General features: G+C 35.9%; 1 protein-coding gene across 43 annotated transcripts in view; it reads left to right on the plus strand.

Moving 5' to 3' along the window:
• LOC123940940 (ABI family member 3 binding protein) overlaps positions 1-16,052 on the plus strand; it is a 257,004-nt gene that overhangs the window by 137,791 nt on the left and 103,161 nt on the right. For 38 of the 43 annotated variants that reach the window (XM_046003947.1, XM_046003948.1, XM_046003962.1 and 35 more), the window contains 10 exons: positions 4,097-4,177; positions 4,602-4,649; positions 5,720-5,782; positions 5,899-5,973; positions 6,869-6,916; positions 9,361-9,450; positions 11,599-11,679; positions 12,091-12,150; positions 12,967-13,050; positions 14,444-14,503. The exons of 1 other annotated variant lie outside the window; for it this stretch is intronic. In XM_046003947.1, the coding sequence (XP_045859903.1) occupies positions 4,097-4,177; positions 4,602-4,649; positions 5,720-5,782; positions 5,899-5,973; positions 6,869-6,916; positions 9,361-9,450; positions 11,599-11,679; positions 12,091-12,150; positions 12,967-13,050; positions 14,444-14,503 (690 nt within the window). The remainder of the gene's footprint in view (positions 1-4,096; positions 4,178-4,601; positions 4,650-5,719; positions 5,783-5,898; positions 5,974-6,868; positions 6,917-9,360; positions 9,451-11,598; positions 11,680-12,090; positions 12,151-12,966; positions 13,051-14,443; positions 14,504-16,052) is intronic. 4 more of the 43 variants (XM_046003958.1, XM_046003959.1, XM_046003986.1 and 1 more) reach the window with 4 other exon arrangements.

Consider the following 16,052-nt stretch of genomic DNA (forward strand, 5'->3'; position numbering starts at 1 on the left):
ATTAGTAATTTTATTGGTTTCTAAAGAAAGATTTATAGAAATTCACTCATACAAATAAGGGGAGAGGATGTGTTCTTATTCTAAGCTCTTCGAGCAAAGAGCTCTACTTAAGTTGACCACCAGTGGTCTGAGGCAACACAGAGTAATGGATCTCTGCAAAACAGTGCTTGGGTTCTAGCTTTTTAAAATGTGTTTGTTTTTACTTGACGGCAAGCCACCATTATAGCTCTATGGAAGATTTCTGTCGCTAGCCAAGGTTCAGGAGAGCAAATAAACCACCAAAACTTTTTTATTTGAGTGATTCATTGCCTTCCCCAGCCCTCTCCTCACATGCTGCTATTTTTCCATCTCACTTTCCCTGCAGATTTCTTGCTTTTCCTTTGGTTTTCCTTTGTGGTTACACTAATGAGTAAAAACCCACATCGGGTTTGGCTTGTTTTATAAGCATAATCCACCACTTTCTTGAAAATCCCACCATGTACCATGTCCCAACTTGTCTGCCTCGTCCAGCAAGAAGTGCTTCCTTCACAGTTAATCTTTAAGATGGTGATGACATTTGGCTCTTCAGGCTTTTAACAGACTGGAAAAAAGAGAGAGAGAGAGCTCCAATTATAGGTGGCTTTTTTTTTACACAGTTCTCTGACACAGTGGATAGAAGTATAAATTTTTCTCATTGTTAGTCACAAATCTGGGAGCCAGGTATATTTTTCTTTTGTGCTGAGGTGAGTGGTGTAGTTATTTGCATGCCACTTAACATTTTTATTCCTTTACTCATAATACCTTAAAATTGTAAAATAGAGGAAATCTTGTCAGAAGGTACTTGCTTTTAATAAACCCTGACGTTAGTATTTCTAGGTACAGGTGAATTAGATGCTTAATTGAGAGCCTCCATACCTATTTGGTTTCCATTTCAGTGAGGAACTCAAAAATACAGATTTTTGTTTATAAAATTCATAAGACCACATTCTTTAATCTTTGTAAATTCTAAAAGATGCACAAGTAGCAAATTTTACTTTTTCACAGTTTAAGAAGGCAACTTGGTAGAAATTAAGACATGAATTACATCCTCAAAATTTCAAAAAAAAATTTTGTTTCCTATTTTCAGATACGGACTTTTTTGATAGTTATTATATTTAATGTATTAATGTACTATTTATTTAGCCTATCTCCTGTAGAATCTGAGACACCCAGGCTCCTCCCACCCTCTCTCTCTTTTTCTCTTACACAAACACACACACACACACACACAAACACAATTTTTGCCTTGCTATGTGTTCTTCAGTCTGATATATCACTTCGGCTTTGCAGTTTATCTGTTTTAATCTATTTCTGGATAAGTTCTTGAGAAATCAAAAAAAAATTTTTTTTTGGCCACAGACATACTAATGAATAATGCCACCTTTCCATAACACCTTGTATCTATTGTACATTGCTTTCAGAATAAATGAAAATTCTCTATCTGCAATATTTTTTGGTATATTTTCTATATTTTAGATACTAAAGAGTCTCTACCTACTTTCCCAAATCCTTCCATGGGCCCTAGTCCAGAAACATCATTCTGATAAATGTAGTCTAAAAATGTAACTGACAAAATGATTTAAATTCTTTTAAGCTGGTTGGTGGGTGCCATGTTAATTAATTTTTATGAGGAAGAAAATGGCAAAGAATCTTCACTTTTTTCTGTTTTGAAGATTGAGTTCCTTTTTTATTTTCTTCTTGAAAGAAAAGAATTTTTTGTTCTGTAGAATAAGAAATCTATTGATGATCTTTTAAAAGGACAGATATTGTAACCAAACTATATTCAGCACAAAGTATCATTTACTTATTGCCAATTTGAAAAACATTGGAAGAATTGTTATCTTTCAGAATATTTAAATAATATTGTTATTTAATTTGTTCAGTATTTGATGAAATCTGAGATTACTTTTTGACATCTTTGATTTGCTAACCAGAATGGAATAAATTTCATATGTAAACCAATTTGTTCACCAACAATAAATACTTGTAAATATGAGGAACTATATGAACCACTGAGGCCCTTTTTACCTTTTTAGACCATATATTCAATTCCTTTTTTTTTTTTTTTTTTTGGTGAAAGAATATCAGATCAAGCCAGGCTGAAAAATCACCTAAAACTAACAGATCTCAGACCTGGCTATAGGTCTCTTGGGTCTCTTGCCTCTTCCTACTTCCTTGGAAAAATCTGACCATCCTACATGAAAACAAAATGGCAGGTGATGGGACACTCTGGCCAACTTTGGAGAGGTTACCCTGACCTTGCCTTAAAGCAAGGCACTAGGAAGAATCTTCCTAGTATCTCTTCAGGCACTAGGAAGAATCTTCAGAATATTAGATAGTGGAGAAAATAGCTAAAAATCAACAAAAACCAGAATTCTCAATTCTTACTTTTATTGTGGTTTGTGGAAAGGATGTGGAGTGATCTTTAGTGTAATAAGCCATAGAACCTGATTGTTCACCAGTGAGAGAACAGCTTTTAGAGTAAAGGACATTTAATTTTTCACCATCACAGTCAACTCTAGTCAACCACCAATTACAGTCAACACAGTCAACTCTATTAATGAAGTTTCCTTTGATGAGTGAAAAAGAAGCCTCTTCTTTTAGCACCCTTTATTTCAATTTTGTCCTTACCTTGGGCTTTTTAAAAATTTGTCCTTCAGATCTTCATTTCAGCCATATGGTCAGATGATACACTCTTTGCTTTTGCTTAACTAAGCAGAGGCTCTAGAAGCCATATTGGTTTTGATTGAACACATGCTGTGTCATCCTCCTTAGATCTGAGCACTGTGTCCCAAGCTTGTTTTAACCTAGTTGTTTCCAGTGGAGGACCTTGGCTTCCCTCTTTTCGTAGACATTTTTGTGTTTTCACATTCAGAGGTGTTTATCTTATTTTCAAACCCTAACATTTGCAGATTTTCTTGAAAAGTAGTAGCATCTTTCCAGATCTAAATATCCTGATGTGTCACTGGGCAATTCATTAAGAGAAATAGAAAAACTAACCCCAATATTTATAGCTTCTTTTTCTTCAGAAGAGCAAAAAATGTGTTCTGCTGGTGCCATCCTGGCCAATTACCCATATTTTCCTTCATAACACAAACTGTTGGTCACTTTAGGGCATTCATGTCTTCCTGAGAACCATGCCTTCGTTTGTTTTTTTCCATTTCTTTTTCCAAACTTAACTGACAAGACTACATTTTTTTTCATTTTGTCTAAAAACACAGGAATCTATTTGAATAAAAAAGGACTATCTCACATGGATTAAAATTTCATTATTTATATATAATCACTCAACTTGGTAATTAGAAATCAAGAATTTTTCATATCTAAAGGTTTTATCATTTTTCCTTTGATTTTGATTCCTTCCTGATGGTTTTCATGCACTCCTAGCACCTGGAACTCTGGAAACAAAACCTTCGACATTAGGTAATGCAGTTATGGAGCAAGTGAGCTTTGTTTCCTCTTTTCCTGTCTGTTGGTATCTTTAGTAACAAGCTCACATTAATGGATTCATCCACTGATATCCCTTTGTGTGTCTGTGTTCTTTGTTCTTACTTGCAGAGAAAAAAATTAAATTCTTTACTTTTATAAACTATATCTCATTTTTGAAAAGTATTCCTTAAAATAATTTCTGAATTCAAAACCTTTTTATACATGCTGTTAACTTATAAAGTTTTTAATGCTAAATGAAAAATTCCTTTTGAATCTTGGGCCAAATAAAGTTTAATTTGTATCCCTAGTGGCTCCTTAAAGGTGTCTTTCTCATGTTCCTGTTAAACATACACCTTCAAAACTTTCAGGAGACTGTCTTCTCTAAGCTTTACAAAGTTTCAAGTTTTCCATCTCAAAATGGAAGAATAAGGAGGTCTTTAACATATACATATATGTATGTATATATATATATATATGTATATGTTAAAGATCTCATTTAACTGGGTAAATGATGATAGAAAGTTGCAAAACAGAAGGATATATACCCACAATAAATAAAAGGACTTAAAAATGCTTTTAAGATATATGTAGTATTATCAGTTTTTAGAGCTACTGCTCTTGTATTAACTAGCTAATTTTCTTTCTTCAGCTCCACCAAAGACCAAACGACCAGGTCGTCGCCCCCGTCCTAAAACCACACCTAGTCCAGATGTGCCCAAGTCCAAACCTGGTAAATGTGATGTTCAGGGTTCCAATAAGCATAGAAAATGGAATATGGTATCTTCTGATATGATAGCTTCCTATTACCCAAATAGCTGGGCTTTAAGAAACAGTATAGTTAATTTTTATATTTAAGCATCTATCCTTCCTATGTTTATGATATATTGTTATTTTTTATTTGTAACTATTAGGTACACACAGCAATAGTCTGGCTCACAAGTGGATTATTAAAGTAGGGCACCCTAAAAGTCTCACTTAGGATGCATATTTATGGCCGATGGGGTGTGGGAAAGCAGGAGGAAGGGGGTGAAGGGGAAAAGTGGAAGGCAAAATCACATTCAGAAAAAACAGGGCTTAAGAATGAGGAGTAATATTTCCTTCCTCAAGATGCTGCTTCTTGATATAATTAGTGTTCTTGCTTTTTGCTTCCATAGTTCTGGAACCTGCTACAGTACCCCCGGAGCCTTTGGTGCCCACAATCGGTAATTCTACTGACCTCCACATGCTTTCATGGAATGTCACTTTTGCTTTTCCTACTTTCCACCCAGGCATGACTGCAGTTTCACCACACCATCATAATTTCATTCCATGCCTTTCCTTACATTTCCTATCTGGGTCTGAAGAGCCTGAAGATAGGAGACTTCTAGAAGAATCCCACCTGTGTTCTTCTTTAAGGAAAGTCTGTGGTCTTGGATGCAGCTTCCTGGTTCTGCACAAACCCTTTGTCCCTCCATGTCCTGTTGAGAAAACCTTCTCCTCTTTCTCACACAGGGACTTCTGTGCTCATCCTGGAATTGGCAAATGGTGAAATTTATTCCAGTGCCATGATTATCATTTCATTGCTTTGCTCATTCAACTTGTAAGATCTTTTCCCTCTTAAAAAGCTGCATGAAATAATGGCTTCTTCAGCTTTCTGTTTCTTTGAAGAATGTTTTGAGTGTATTTTGGTAATGAGAGGCATAAACACTGTTCTTGTTCCAGGGTCTAATAGGAAAATAATGTGGTCTTTGTAACGTGAGAACATTAGTAGTCCCAAACTTGTTTTATTGTTTTGGGTACTAATGCTATTTGACTATTACTCTTTCATGAAAATTTCTCAGCATTCACAATAAACCTGCTTTACTTTGGAAAATTCCAGAAATCTGTAGCCATGTGAAATTCTGTATAATTTAGAATATTTATGGATTATTTTCTAGGTCTCCTACTAAGCAAGTTTCAAATTTCCACTTAATATTTTTATGCTAAAAAGCCTTAGAGTTAAGAAATAAAACTATTGTACTTGTCATCTCTGAAATTACTTATGTAGAAAAAAGTCTTATTATTGTTCTCTTTACTTTGCTCAAAGGTACATTTTGAGCATTTCCTAAAGATTTTTCCTTTCTGAAAAATTAGGAGAAATGGACATATTTCCCATCCTTCCCATACCCCATGAATTAATTTTGTTGTATATCCAGTGAATTTACACAGGATCTTTGCTCAAGCGTCTATGTCTTTAATTATGACAGTTACGGCCATGACAATTATTGTTAATTTTTAATACCTTTCTCTTTAGTGTCAAAACCATCCAAAAGACCTAAAACCACACGTAGACCAGATGCACCTCAAATCCAGCCTGGTAATCACTACTTTCACTGCCTTGATCTATAACTAGGAAAATGGTGTGTAAGTAACACTAATCTTGACATTCACAGCTCTGCTATGACACTAATTACAGGAACTTTTTTCCTTCAGATTCAAAACCACCAAAGCAATTACTTCCTAAACCCCAAACCCCAGCACAACCAGATACGCCACCAACTAAACCCGGTAAACATAATTTCCAGTGCTTTAGTTTAAAAAGCTTTTTCTTTGGGAATGTTGTTGAAAACTTTTACAATTTGCCATACTGTATAAAGCATAGAAACCCAAATATGATTTTGTTCATTACCTTTTCAAAGTAACCACATTAATTGCTAAATGAACAAACCAAGATGTAGAAAGTTAGTTTCACATCTGATTGCATTTTTGGACTTTGTTTTCTGAATTTGGGTATGTAATGAATAAAAGCCTGATTTTTCTATATCTGGAACATATTTGAAAGTGATTTTAGCATTCACCACTAGATAAGACTGGAAAGGCTGACACTGTATTCATGCTTTATAGGCAATAATCAGAGATTGGCTCCCTCTAAAATACCTTAATGGCATTTTATTTTTTTTTTTTTTTTTTTTTAAAGATTTTATTTATTTATTTGACAGAGAGAGATCACAAGTAGGCAGAGAGGCAGGCAGAGAGAGAGGGGGAAGCAGGCTCCCTTCAGAGCAGAGAGCCGGACATGGGACTCGATCCCAGGACCCTGAGATCATGACCTGAGCCGAAGGCAGCGGCTTAAACCACTGAGCCACCCAGGCGCCCCTTAATGGCATTTTAAACAGCAACAATTACCTAAGTGATTTCCTATGAAGTAAGAAGATATTTATATAATAGTTCTAAAAATTCAACTGTTTTACAATTGAAATTTTTTCCTAAGGTTCCAATTAGTACAAAATTCTGATTTACTTAGAGAGTATCTCTCATAATAAATAAGCTTATGAAGAAGGCAATTTATATCAACTTAGAATAAACCAGGTTCTATATCTTATGAATTAAACATTAGTAAGCACCAGAAAGTTTGGATTTCTTTATTTTTCTTACTTCTGTCTGTTTATTTTTTATGATGCAGTCTTTGAGCCTGTTACATTGGAGACCGACGCTCCCTCCCCAACCATAGGTAATGAGGTCTTCCTTCTTGGGTGATGTATCTCTGAGCTCACCCTTCTCATCTCTGTCATTAACTGTATTCTCTTATGTATATGATGCTCATTGATCATTTTTTCATTCATTTCCAAAACATTGTTTATTATTTTTAACAGGGAACTTTTCAACATCAAAAGGCTTTCTTACTTCTGCAGCTCACTTTATAACCCCTGAATGTCATTCTTCCTTTGATCACCTTCAGAGGCATTTAGATTGCTTGCAGCAATGGACGCTGTCAAGGGTTGCAGGGGCTGAGAGCGCATCCATCCTGCAATCCAGGAAATCTTTGAGATTTTTACTTTTATGTGTCTGTAATTTACGGTTATGGGAGACGAGCAGTTAAAAAGCTGGTTGGGGCTGAAGGCAATACCTAACTGTCCCTTTCTTGCAAAAGTCCTTTCCTCTTTGATTCTGTACTATTCAAATGCACCGGACATTTCTGCCAGCAAATTCATCTTGAGACACTGATTTCCAAGCAAAACAAGGATTCCCTTTTTTGTCTGAAGGCAAACAGTTATGAATATTGTTGCATCCTGTTGTGCTCACTTTTTCCACCTCTCCTGTAGGCCATGTTTTCCGTTAATTTAGAAGATGTTGTCATATGTGGCTTCAACCAACTCTGCTGTTATGTCTTAGTCAGTAAAAGACAATCTCTGTACAAATGTTTACAGTGTTTTCATGATAAGATGTTTAATGTTACATTTAGTCTTTTGGACTTACTGAAAAATAGAGATACCAATTTAAATCCAAGAAGTTACAAATCAGAATTTCATACCTATGCATAATTCATTCATTTCAGAATATTATAGAATTCTAGGAATCCTAGACAAAAAGTTGAATTATTACTCTTCAGACTTTTTCTTAATTATCTCTGTTGCCCACTTGAATAATTATTTTCTAATTACTCATTTCAAATAAATGAATAAAAAAGGAGAAATAGTAAGAAATAATACCCCATTTATTATGGAGAAAAGCCCCAAGTTTATCTTTTGCGTAACTGTCACATATCTCCAATAAACAGGCTAATTGAGAACATTTTTAAAGATTCTCCTCACCATTGCAGTTCCTCAAAACAAATACCAGTGGTGGTAAAAGCCTTCCAAATACTAACAGAAGCTTTTGCAGTTTTTTTTATTATTTTTTTAAGATTTTATTTATTCATTTGACAGACAGAAATCACAAGGAGGCAAAGAGGCAGAGAGAGAGAGGGAAACAGGCTCCCCGCTCCCCACAGGCTCCCAAGCGCCCCTGCTTTTACAGCTTTTAATAGTAGTTTAAATATTAGACAACAGAGATGTTTTTGGAATGAAGTTTCCAATGTAGTTGGAATCAGATAATTAAATACAGAAAAAAGGCCTCATAGGGATGCAAAATATAAAAGGTATGCCTATTTTGTGAGATAAATGGATACCAGAGTACAGCCCGTAATTGAGACCAAATACTATTTTTACGGTGTTCAGAAATGCTTTTTAATCATTACAGAGTAAAGAAGATTCATTTTCAAGAAAATTTTCCTTCTTTTTGTACAGTTCTTAAATTTCTATTGTTTATTGCTTTTGGTCAGTTCCTGCCACAGACCTTGAACCTGTAACTCTGAGAACTGAGACTTCCATGACAACGCTGGTTAATGATTTTTTATGTCTTAAAGCAAGTGCATTTTCTATCCATTATCTAGTCCATTCTGCTACTATCTTGGTCAAGGAGTTCTCTTTTTCTAAGGTTTTCCTCATTGCCCTCTCTTGCCACTCAACGATATTGTTCACTTTGAATATTGAAGATGTTTACAGTAAATTACTTGGTTAAGCCTGTATGCAGCTGGTATAGAGCATCTATCTTCCACATTATCCAGTTTCTTAGTGCTCTATAGAGCCTCCGATTCTGCTCAGTGTTCTGTGGTAAAGCTAAATTTCAAATACAATTAGGAGTGGCTGCTCTGTAACATCAATTTTAATTCTGTGGACATTGACAGAATGTTGTGTTAAGATAGGCAGGGCATTTTTATTGTCTATCAATGATTTTAAGAAATGAAATGTACTTATTCTAATGTTTAATGGGAGGTATGTCTAAGCCAAATAATTTCTAAGTACAATCTCCCCAAAGCAGGTAAGCCTGAGTCCCTCTCTGATATGGACATGTTATGTTTCTGGGGTCAGGATCCTTTTTGAAAATCTGACACCAATAATAATAAGCTTTTTGGATTGTTAGAATAATGTTATATATTCTTTCTCAAAAGAGCTGTCAGTGGACCGGATCCCCCCAAATTTTCTTGCATATAGATGACAAAATTCCCAAACCAGAGAGACAAATTTATTAAGTCTTAGAAAATCTAGCAAAACTTTAGAAAACCTAGACCCATGTATCATCCTTTCTTGAGTGTCTGGAGTTATAAGACAACATTAACCAGTTTCCTTTCTTCAGCTCCAAAAACTTCACAACGACCAAGGACACGTCGTCCACGTCCCAAACATAAATCCACACCGAGCCCAGCTACATCTCAGAGCAAATTAGGTAAATATGTGGTTCCTGGTACCTGTGGAACCCTGTGGGATATGATTTTTGTGTGACAGTTTAACTTGCTAGCCAATAGCTCCTGGGACCCTTCAGTGTGTAGGCCTGAGTAACAAGAGCTCTAGTTAAGTCACTGTGATTTTCTTGTGCTTCTCGGTATCTTCTTGGTACCTTTGTATTTGCATTCTCTGAAAAATTATATTTTCTCTTTGATTCTGGTTTATCAAAAGTTTACTTAGGTAAGTATATAACTAGCATATTTAGTTCACTTAGTCACACATTTTATTAAGTGCTACATTAGCATCTGTGAAAAATAGAAGTAACAAATGACTTCGTTGAGGAAGGAAATTTCTCATGTAGAAACTGTTCATAAATAGATATAAAGGAATATGGGCAGAAGCAACATATTTATTGAGTTTTACTCGCTGTCAGGCGTGTAGTTAATTTTTAGAGAGGTAAAAGATTCATGAGCCGGTAAGCATAATGAGGACCTCGAAATTTATACAGCTTGTGGATCGGTTGCAGTGATAGACAGGAATAAAATAAACAGAGGTGGGGAGGTACCAGATGTGTGGATGATAGCAGAAGAGTAGGAATTAGGAGGGCAACCTGACTGGGAGAAGAGGAAAAGACAATGTTCACTTAGCAGATGCTCAAAAATTTTGGTCAGTGACGCTACTTTTAGATGGGTCCATGAAGAGGACTTTGAATGATTGATTTCAATGATAGGATTTACAGCATATTCTCCTATCCTCCTGTCAGGCCTTTTCTGCCCTGATAACAGAGAAATGCACTGACAAGTTTTGCATACTGAATGACCCTCCGTATCTTGTTCTTTTATATGACTTCAGTTGGACAGAAGTCTTGGTCTTTTTCCAAAGTGGACTCTCAAAAAAAAAAAAGCATCATCTGTTCTGGTTATTCATTATAGTATCTGCTTAAAAATATGAACTATTTCACCTGTCATGACCTAGAGACTTTTTTTTCCAATAAATTATACTTTCACATTCAATTCTCATAATTTTTAATCATAATGTTACTAGACAGATGCCTAAAGATTTTTCTAAGCAGGGCTTTTTGTTGTTGTGTTATCAGATAATATAAAAACAAGAAAGGCTTGGAGCCATGTGGAGATACTAAGGATATAACCATTTCATAAGAACAAATATCTTTGTTCCCTCACCTCAGAACTTTAAAATTTTTGCCTTTTGGCTGTAAAAACAGTGGCACAGGTGAAGTTCATTTTCAAGAGAGTGTGAAGACTTTTCTCATGGGTTTAACATTTCTTTTTTCAATTACTTTTGATCATTGCTTGCTACAGACTCTGAACCTATTACTCCCAGGACATATTTAAGTAATGATCCTTTATGTCCTTTAGCAAGCGCTTTTTCTTATTCACTGTCAAAGTTCTCTGTGGTGCGATACCGATGATCTTGTCATAATTTATCATCATCCCATTACAATATTCAGCTTACAATATAAATTTATTTCTAACAGAAATGTGTATGGACTCAATAAAGGCCACTATCTGCCCACATCCCAGCTTGAGACTGCATCATGTCAGTCTCAGTCTGTTTAAACAATGCTGTTGGTTAGAGCTAAGGTCCGAATATGGTTCTCCATATATCCCTTCCTGAGGCCACCAATGCAGTATCAATTATGATACCATGAATTTTCTTTAAGCATCTTACTTTCTGTATTTGAAGTTCTCCCTAACTTTTCACTTCATGGGTGTTTCAGCACATTTTGTATGCTTAATCTAGTGAGTTACCAGGTGGAAAATTTGCCCAAGCCTAGTCATTCTAAATTATAATTAGAAGTGAATACTCTAGCGTGCTTTGAACTTCTCTCTCATCATCATATTTTAGGAGCAATTTGTAACCAGTTTTGGCTTAGGGACAACTTTCAAAGAAATGATGGTTCCTCATCTTCATTTCTTAAACATAATTGTATTGTAACTTTTAATCTTTGACAAACTCTCAATTTTAAAAGGAAACCTATTAATATACCAAAGAAGGAAATATCAAACCAAAGTAACAAAGCTTTCTCCACTCAGGCTGAAAAATTTTAGAAAGCTTAGCTATATCATCTTTTTCAGAGTTTATGGAACCATCAACAGTATATTAACCCTAAATTTTCTTCCTTCAGCTACAACAACAAAGAGACCTCGTCGTCCACGCCCCAAAGCTAAAACCACACCCCATCCAGAAGTACCTCCACCCAAACTGGGTAAATATGTGGTTTCCAGTTTAAGGAATTCAAGCAGTCTACCCCAATTGGGAACCTAAATTCTGAGGACACCTAGTCTAATACAGCATCACAAACCTTCCTTACCTTTTTATATCAAATGCCATTCTTTTCACTAAGGACTTAGTCTCTCAGCAAATGTAGTATTAGCTTCCTTTTGGCTATCTGTAGTATGTGTGGTAAACAGACCCTAGAGTGACCCCCTACTCCCCACCCCTCTTTCCTCCCACTCCCGTAGTTCTGTCTCTTGGTATTAAACATAGTGTAAGCCATCTTTCTCCATGCTCTTTCCCCCTTAGAAGGCCTCAAAGCATTATTTTACTGGTAAAATGAATTTTCTGACATTTCATGCACTCACAAAAATCTCTTTGTTTCTCTCATTGATTTGGTCAGTTCCTACCACAATCTTTGAACCAGTTATACTTAGAACCGAGGCCCCGGTGACCACACTAGGTAATGAAACATTTTGTCCATCAGTATCTGCTTTTCATGCTCATTTGAAACCCATTTCATCACCTTCATAACCACAGCTGCTTCTGCTTCACAAGACTCGTGTGTCATCCTCTATTGTTATTCAGTTGCTTCTTAATATATTGAAGAGCATTAAAATCACTCATTTATTTTTAAAAGCGCCAAGTATGAACTAAGTCTAGCATATGTGTCTGCAATGTAATGCATTTGAATTTATAGCATCTCACCTCCATGTAACCTATTAATCACATTTTTTGTTTCTGAGTTTCAAATATATGGGGTTTGGGGTAAGGGTATCTATCCTTGATCTAAGTTAAATATTGTCACATCTCTTACAATGTGACATAATTCTTGTGGAGATCTAAATTCTTACATTTTATTTTGTGCATGATTTTGTTTTTTGTTTTGCCATTTTAGGTAATGATATGGTCTTCTTTCAGTAAGGGGTGAAATAGAAAACGTGCTCAATGCTAAGAAATTTAAATTATAAGTGCCATCATTAGTTTAAATTCACCCCATACTTTCTCTACCACCACCATAACTCAGTAAAGGTTTGGAGCTTTTTTTTATTTAGAGATCCTTGTGAGAATATCCTTGGTATATAAACTCCTGTTTCTGTGTGACTTTTGTCTTTCAGAGTAGTGTAAATGACATAAAAAGCAGTTATTGAAATGGAAGCACGTATTTTAACCTCAAAGGAAAAATTTTCTGAAACTTCAGAATTGAGAACAAGTATACTTCTATCCACAGCGTCTAACACTAAGAACACTCTGTTAACCTGAGGTTTTCTTCCTTCAGCTCCCAAAGTGTCTCAGCAAACTCATCATCCACCTCCCAAACCTGAAACCACAGGGAGTCCTGAAGCCCTTCAGACTGAACTGGGTAAATTGGGCAGATCCTGGTGAAGCCCATCCCGTAGGGTCCAGAGAAAGTGAAGGAAGAATTTAGAGTTAACAGCCGCGTCTACTCTAGAGTAGCCAGCGAGAACATGGTTGGGGAGCTTTAGGTGGTAGTATGAGAGATATTTCTTATGCTTGTGAATTAGAATCTTCTCTCTAAATGTTTGATTTCTCATTCAGTTTTATTCATCCTTTAAATGTTGAAAGTATGTGATGGAATGAAATAGCTACAGAACAAATTATGTTTGGGTAAATAAGAAATTGTTTTTGTTGTTATTTGCCAGGCACTATAGTTAGTACTTCATTTTTTCCCCATTTTTTTCCACTTTTTAAAATTTGAATTCAATTAACATATAATGTATTATTGGTTTCTGATGTAGAGGTTATTTCTTGCTAACTTCAAAGCGAAGTCAACACTAGGTATTGAAGTTCTAGGGCAGGAATTGGCAAACATTTTCTATAAAGGGCTAGTTAGTCAATATTTGGGGCCTTGTGAGCATATTTTGCATATTTTTCTTTTTTTATTTTACAAACCACTTAAAAAATGGAAAAAAATTGTTCTTAGCTTGTGTGGGCTATATGAAAATAAGCTGTGGGTGAGACTTGGTCTATGGGCCATTTTCTGTCAACCCTTGGTTTAAAGAAACAATAATCAGGGTGGGCCAGTAGTTAGGAAGGACTGAATGTTGTAATCACCATAGATGTGGTTGGCAGGGGAGGAGGAGGACAGAGAAGTACAAACAAGAAGGACATATGCAGAGGGCCAGTGAGGAGAAGCAGAGGCTTCCCTGAGCAGTTGAGGCTGTCAGGCTTCTAAGTATTGATCAGAACATTTCACTGAGGCTGCTGCAGCTAAATGGGCCCAAAGGATCAGTTGAAAATATATGTTGAATGTTGCACTTAGGAGTTTGAATTTCATGCAGGACTCAACCAGTATCTATATATGGTCATGCTTTCCCTGCTTACCCTGCTATAACTCAGACTGAGTGCCTGTCCCTTATCCTGCTGTTTTAAGAACCTAATCTTAATCCTAAAAGCCTAATCCTATTGGCAAAGTTCATTGTTTCTTTCCAAAAATGAGTTTTCAGCAAGCCTGGTATCGTCTATTTTGGTATGTTACTTATACTAAGATCATGAAAGAATGAGACACTTCTGGGGCACTTCACAGGGACAATTGTCTACTACAAAGATAACACTTACTAAGTAATAAATTGATACCCAAGTGCAGAGAGACTCCATATCCCTCAGCTCAGAACATTAGTAGTTTTTGCTTGGTACTCTAGATGCATTATTACTTAGGTACAATTATTTTTGCAGTTCTGAGATTGTATAAATGTTTAACATTTGATTTTTGTTTTTTTGTCATTTTTGGTCAGTTCCTGCTACAGTCCTTGAAGCAGTCACTCCTAGGAAAGAGGCTCCAGGGACTGCATTTGGTAATGCCACTTTCTGACCTTCAGCAAAAACTTCCCCTGCTCATTGTCAAACCCATTCCACTCCTAGCCATTCACTTACATTCTTTATCTTTGGAGTTGAACATGCATAAAACAAATGACTTCTTGTTCTTATGAGATTCACACCTGAATCTAGTTTGGGATATCTTCCCTCCCTGTAACTTATTTTAAAATTTGTTCATGCACCTTCTATTTTAGGCTTAATCTGAATTCTCTGTTAAGGCAACTTTCATGTATTCAAGTGAGCACCTGATCTTGATCTATGCTAACCAAGCAGTGACTGGGAAGTTTCTTAAAATATCCTTTGTGCATAGACCTTTTTTATCTGCCTGTTTTTTGTTAACTTTTAAGGAATATGTTTTTAATAAATTGTTTAACAGATAATGTGGTCAAGGATAGTTAAGTTTAAATAGTAAGCCGCATCCTTGGGGTGACTCTGACTACCCCTTATTCTCAGCCATAGTTTAGAAATGATTCTTAACTTTTTAATGTAGTTGGGGGACCCTAGGAGAATATGATAAAGGGGTGCCTGCCTGCCTCAGTCAGTGCAGTGTGTGACTCTTGATCTTGGGGTAACAGGTTTGAGCTCTCATTGGGTGTAGAGATTACTTAAAAAATGAAATCTTAAAAAAATATAAAAAATACCAATCTTGACTCTCTGAAATAATAACTTTGTTTTTATGTCAATTTTGCCCCCAAAGTATCAATAACAGAAGAAAGATACAGTAGCATATTAGGGGCAAATTTTCACACTGGAAACATATATTTTATGAAACTCAAGAAAAATCTGTCAAGCTATAGAAAACAAAGAAATTTTTAAACCTCATAATTTGTAGAACCATAAACCTTAAAATAACTGAAGGTTATCTTTTTCCACTTCCAAAAACATCCCAATGGGCACTCCATTCACAAACCAAACTTAAAACCAGTCCCAGATGAAAACTCTGTCCTTGGTTTCAGGATCCTGCAAGACTGTTACTGGCTGAAAGTGTAAACCCATATCCTCTAGCAAGGGAATCATGAAGAGTCCTTTCCCCTTCAGGGCTGGCAAAAAGTACATCTTTGAAAGATACATAATGTTTCCTCTAGCTCAGGGTAGTAGGAAACATGTTTTATTTCATCTTCAGGCTAGTTGAACACAGAACATTTTTCTGCATAAAAAGCCTACAGAAGAAAAATAAGGCAGCGTGTTATTTTTTTAATTAACACATAATGTATTATTTGTTTCAGGGGTACAGGTCTGTCATTCATCAGTCTTACATGATTCACAGCATTCACCATAGCGCATACCTTTCCCAGTGTCCATCACCCCGCCAGCCATCCCTCCCACCCGCCTCCCCTCCAGCAACCCTCAGTTTGTTTTCTGAGATTAAGAATCTCTTATGGTTTGTCTCCCTCTCTGGTTTCATCTCATTTCATTTTTCCCTCCCTTCTCCTATGATTCTCTGTCTTGTTTCCCAAATTCTTCATATCAGTGAGATCGTATGATAATTGTCTTTCTCTGATTAATTTATTTTGCTGAGTATAAAAT

Source organism: Meles meles, chromosome 4 (assembly GCF_922984935.1).
Source record: "Meles meles chromosome 4, mMelMel3.1 paternal haplotype, whole genome shotgun sequence".
In the NCBI taxonomy this organism is placed as follows: domain Eukaryota; kingdom Metazoa; phylum Chordata; class Mammalia; order Carnivora; family Mustelidae; genus Meles; species Meles meles.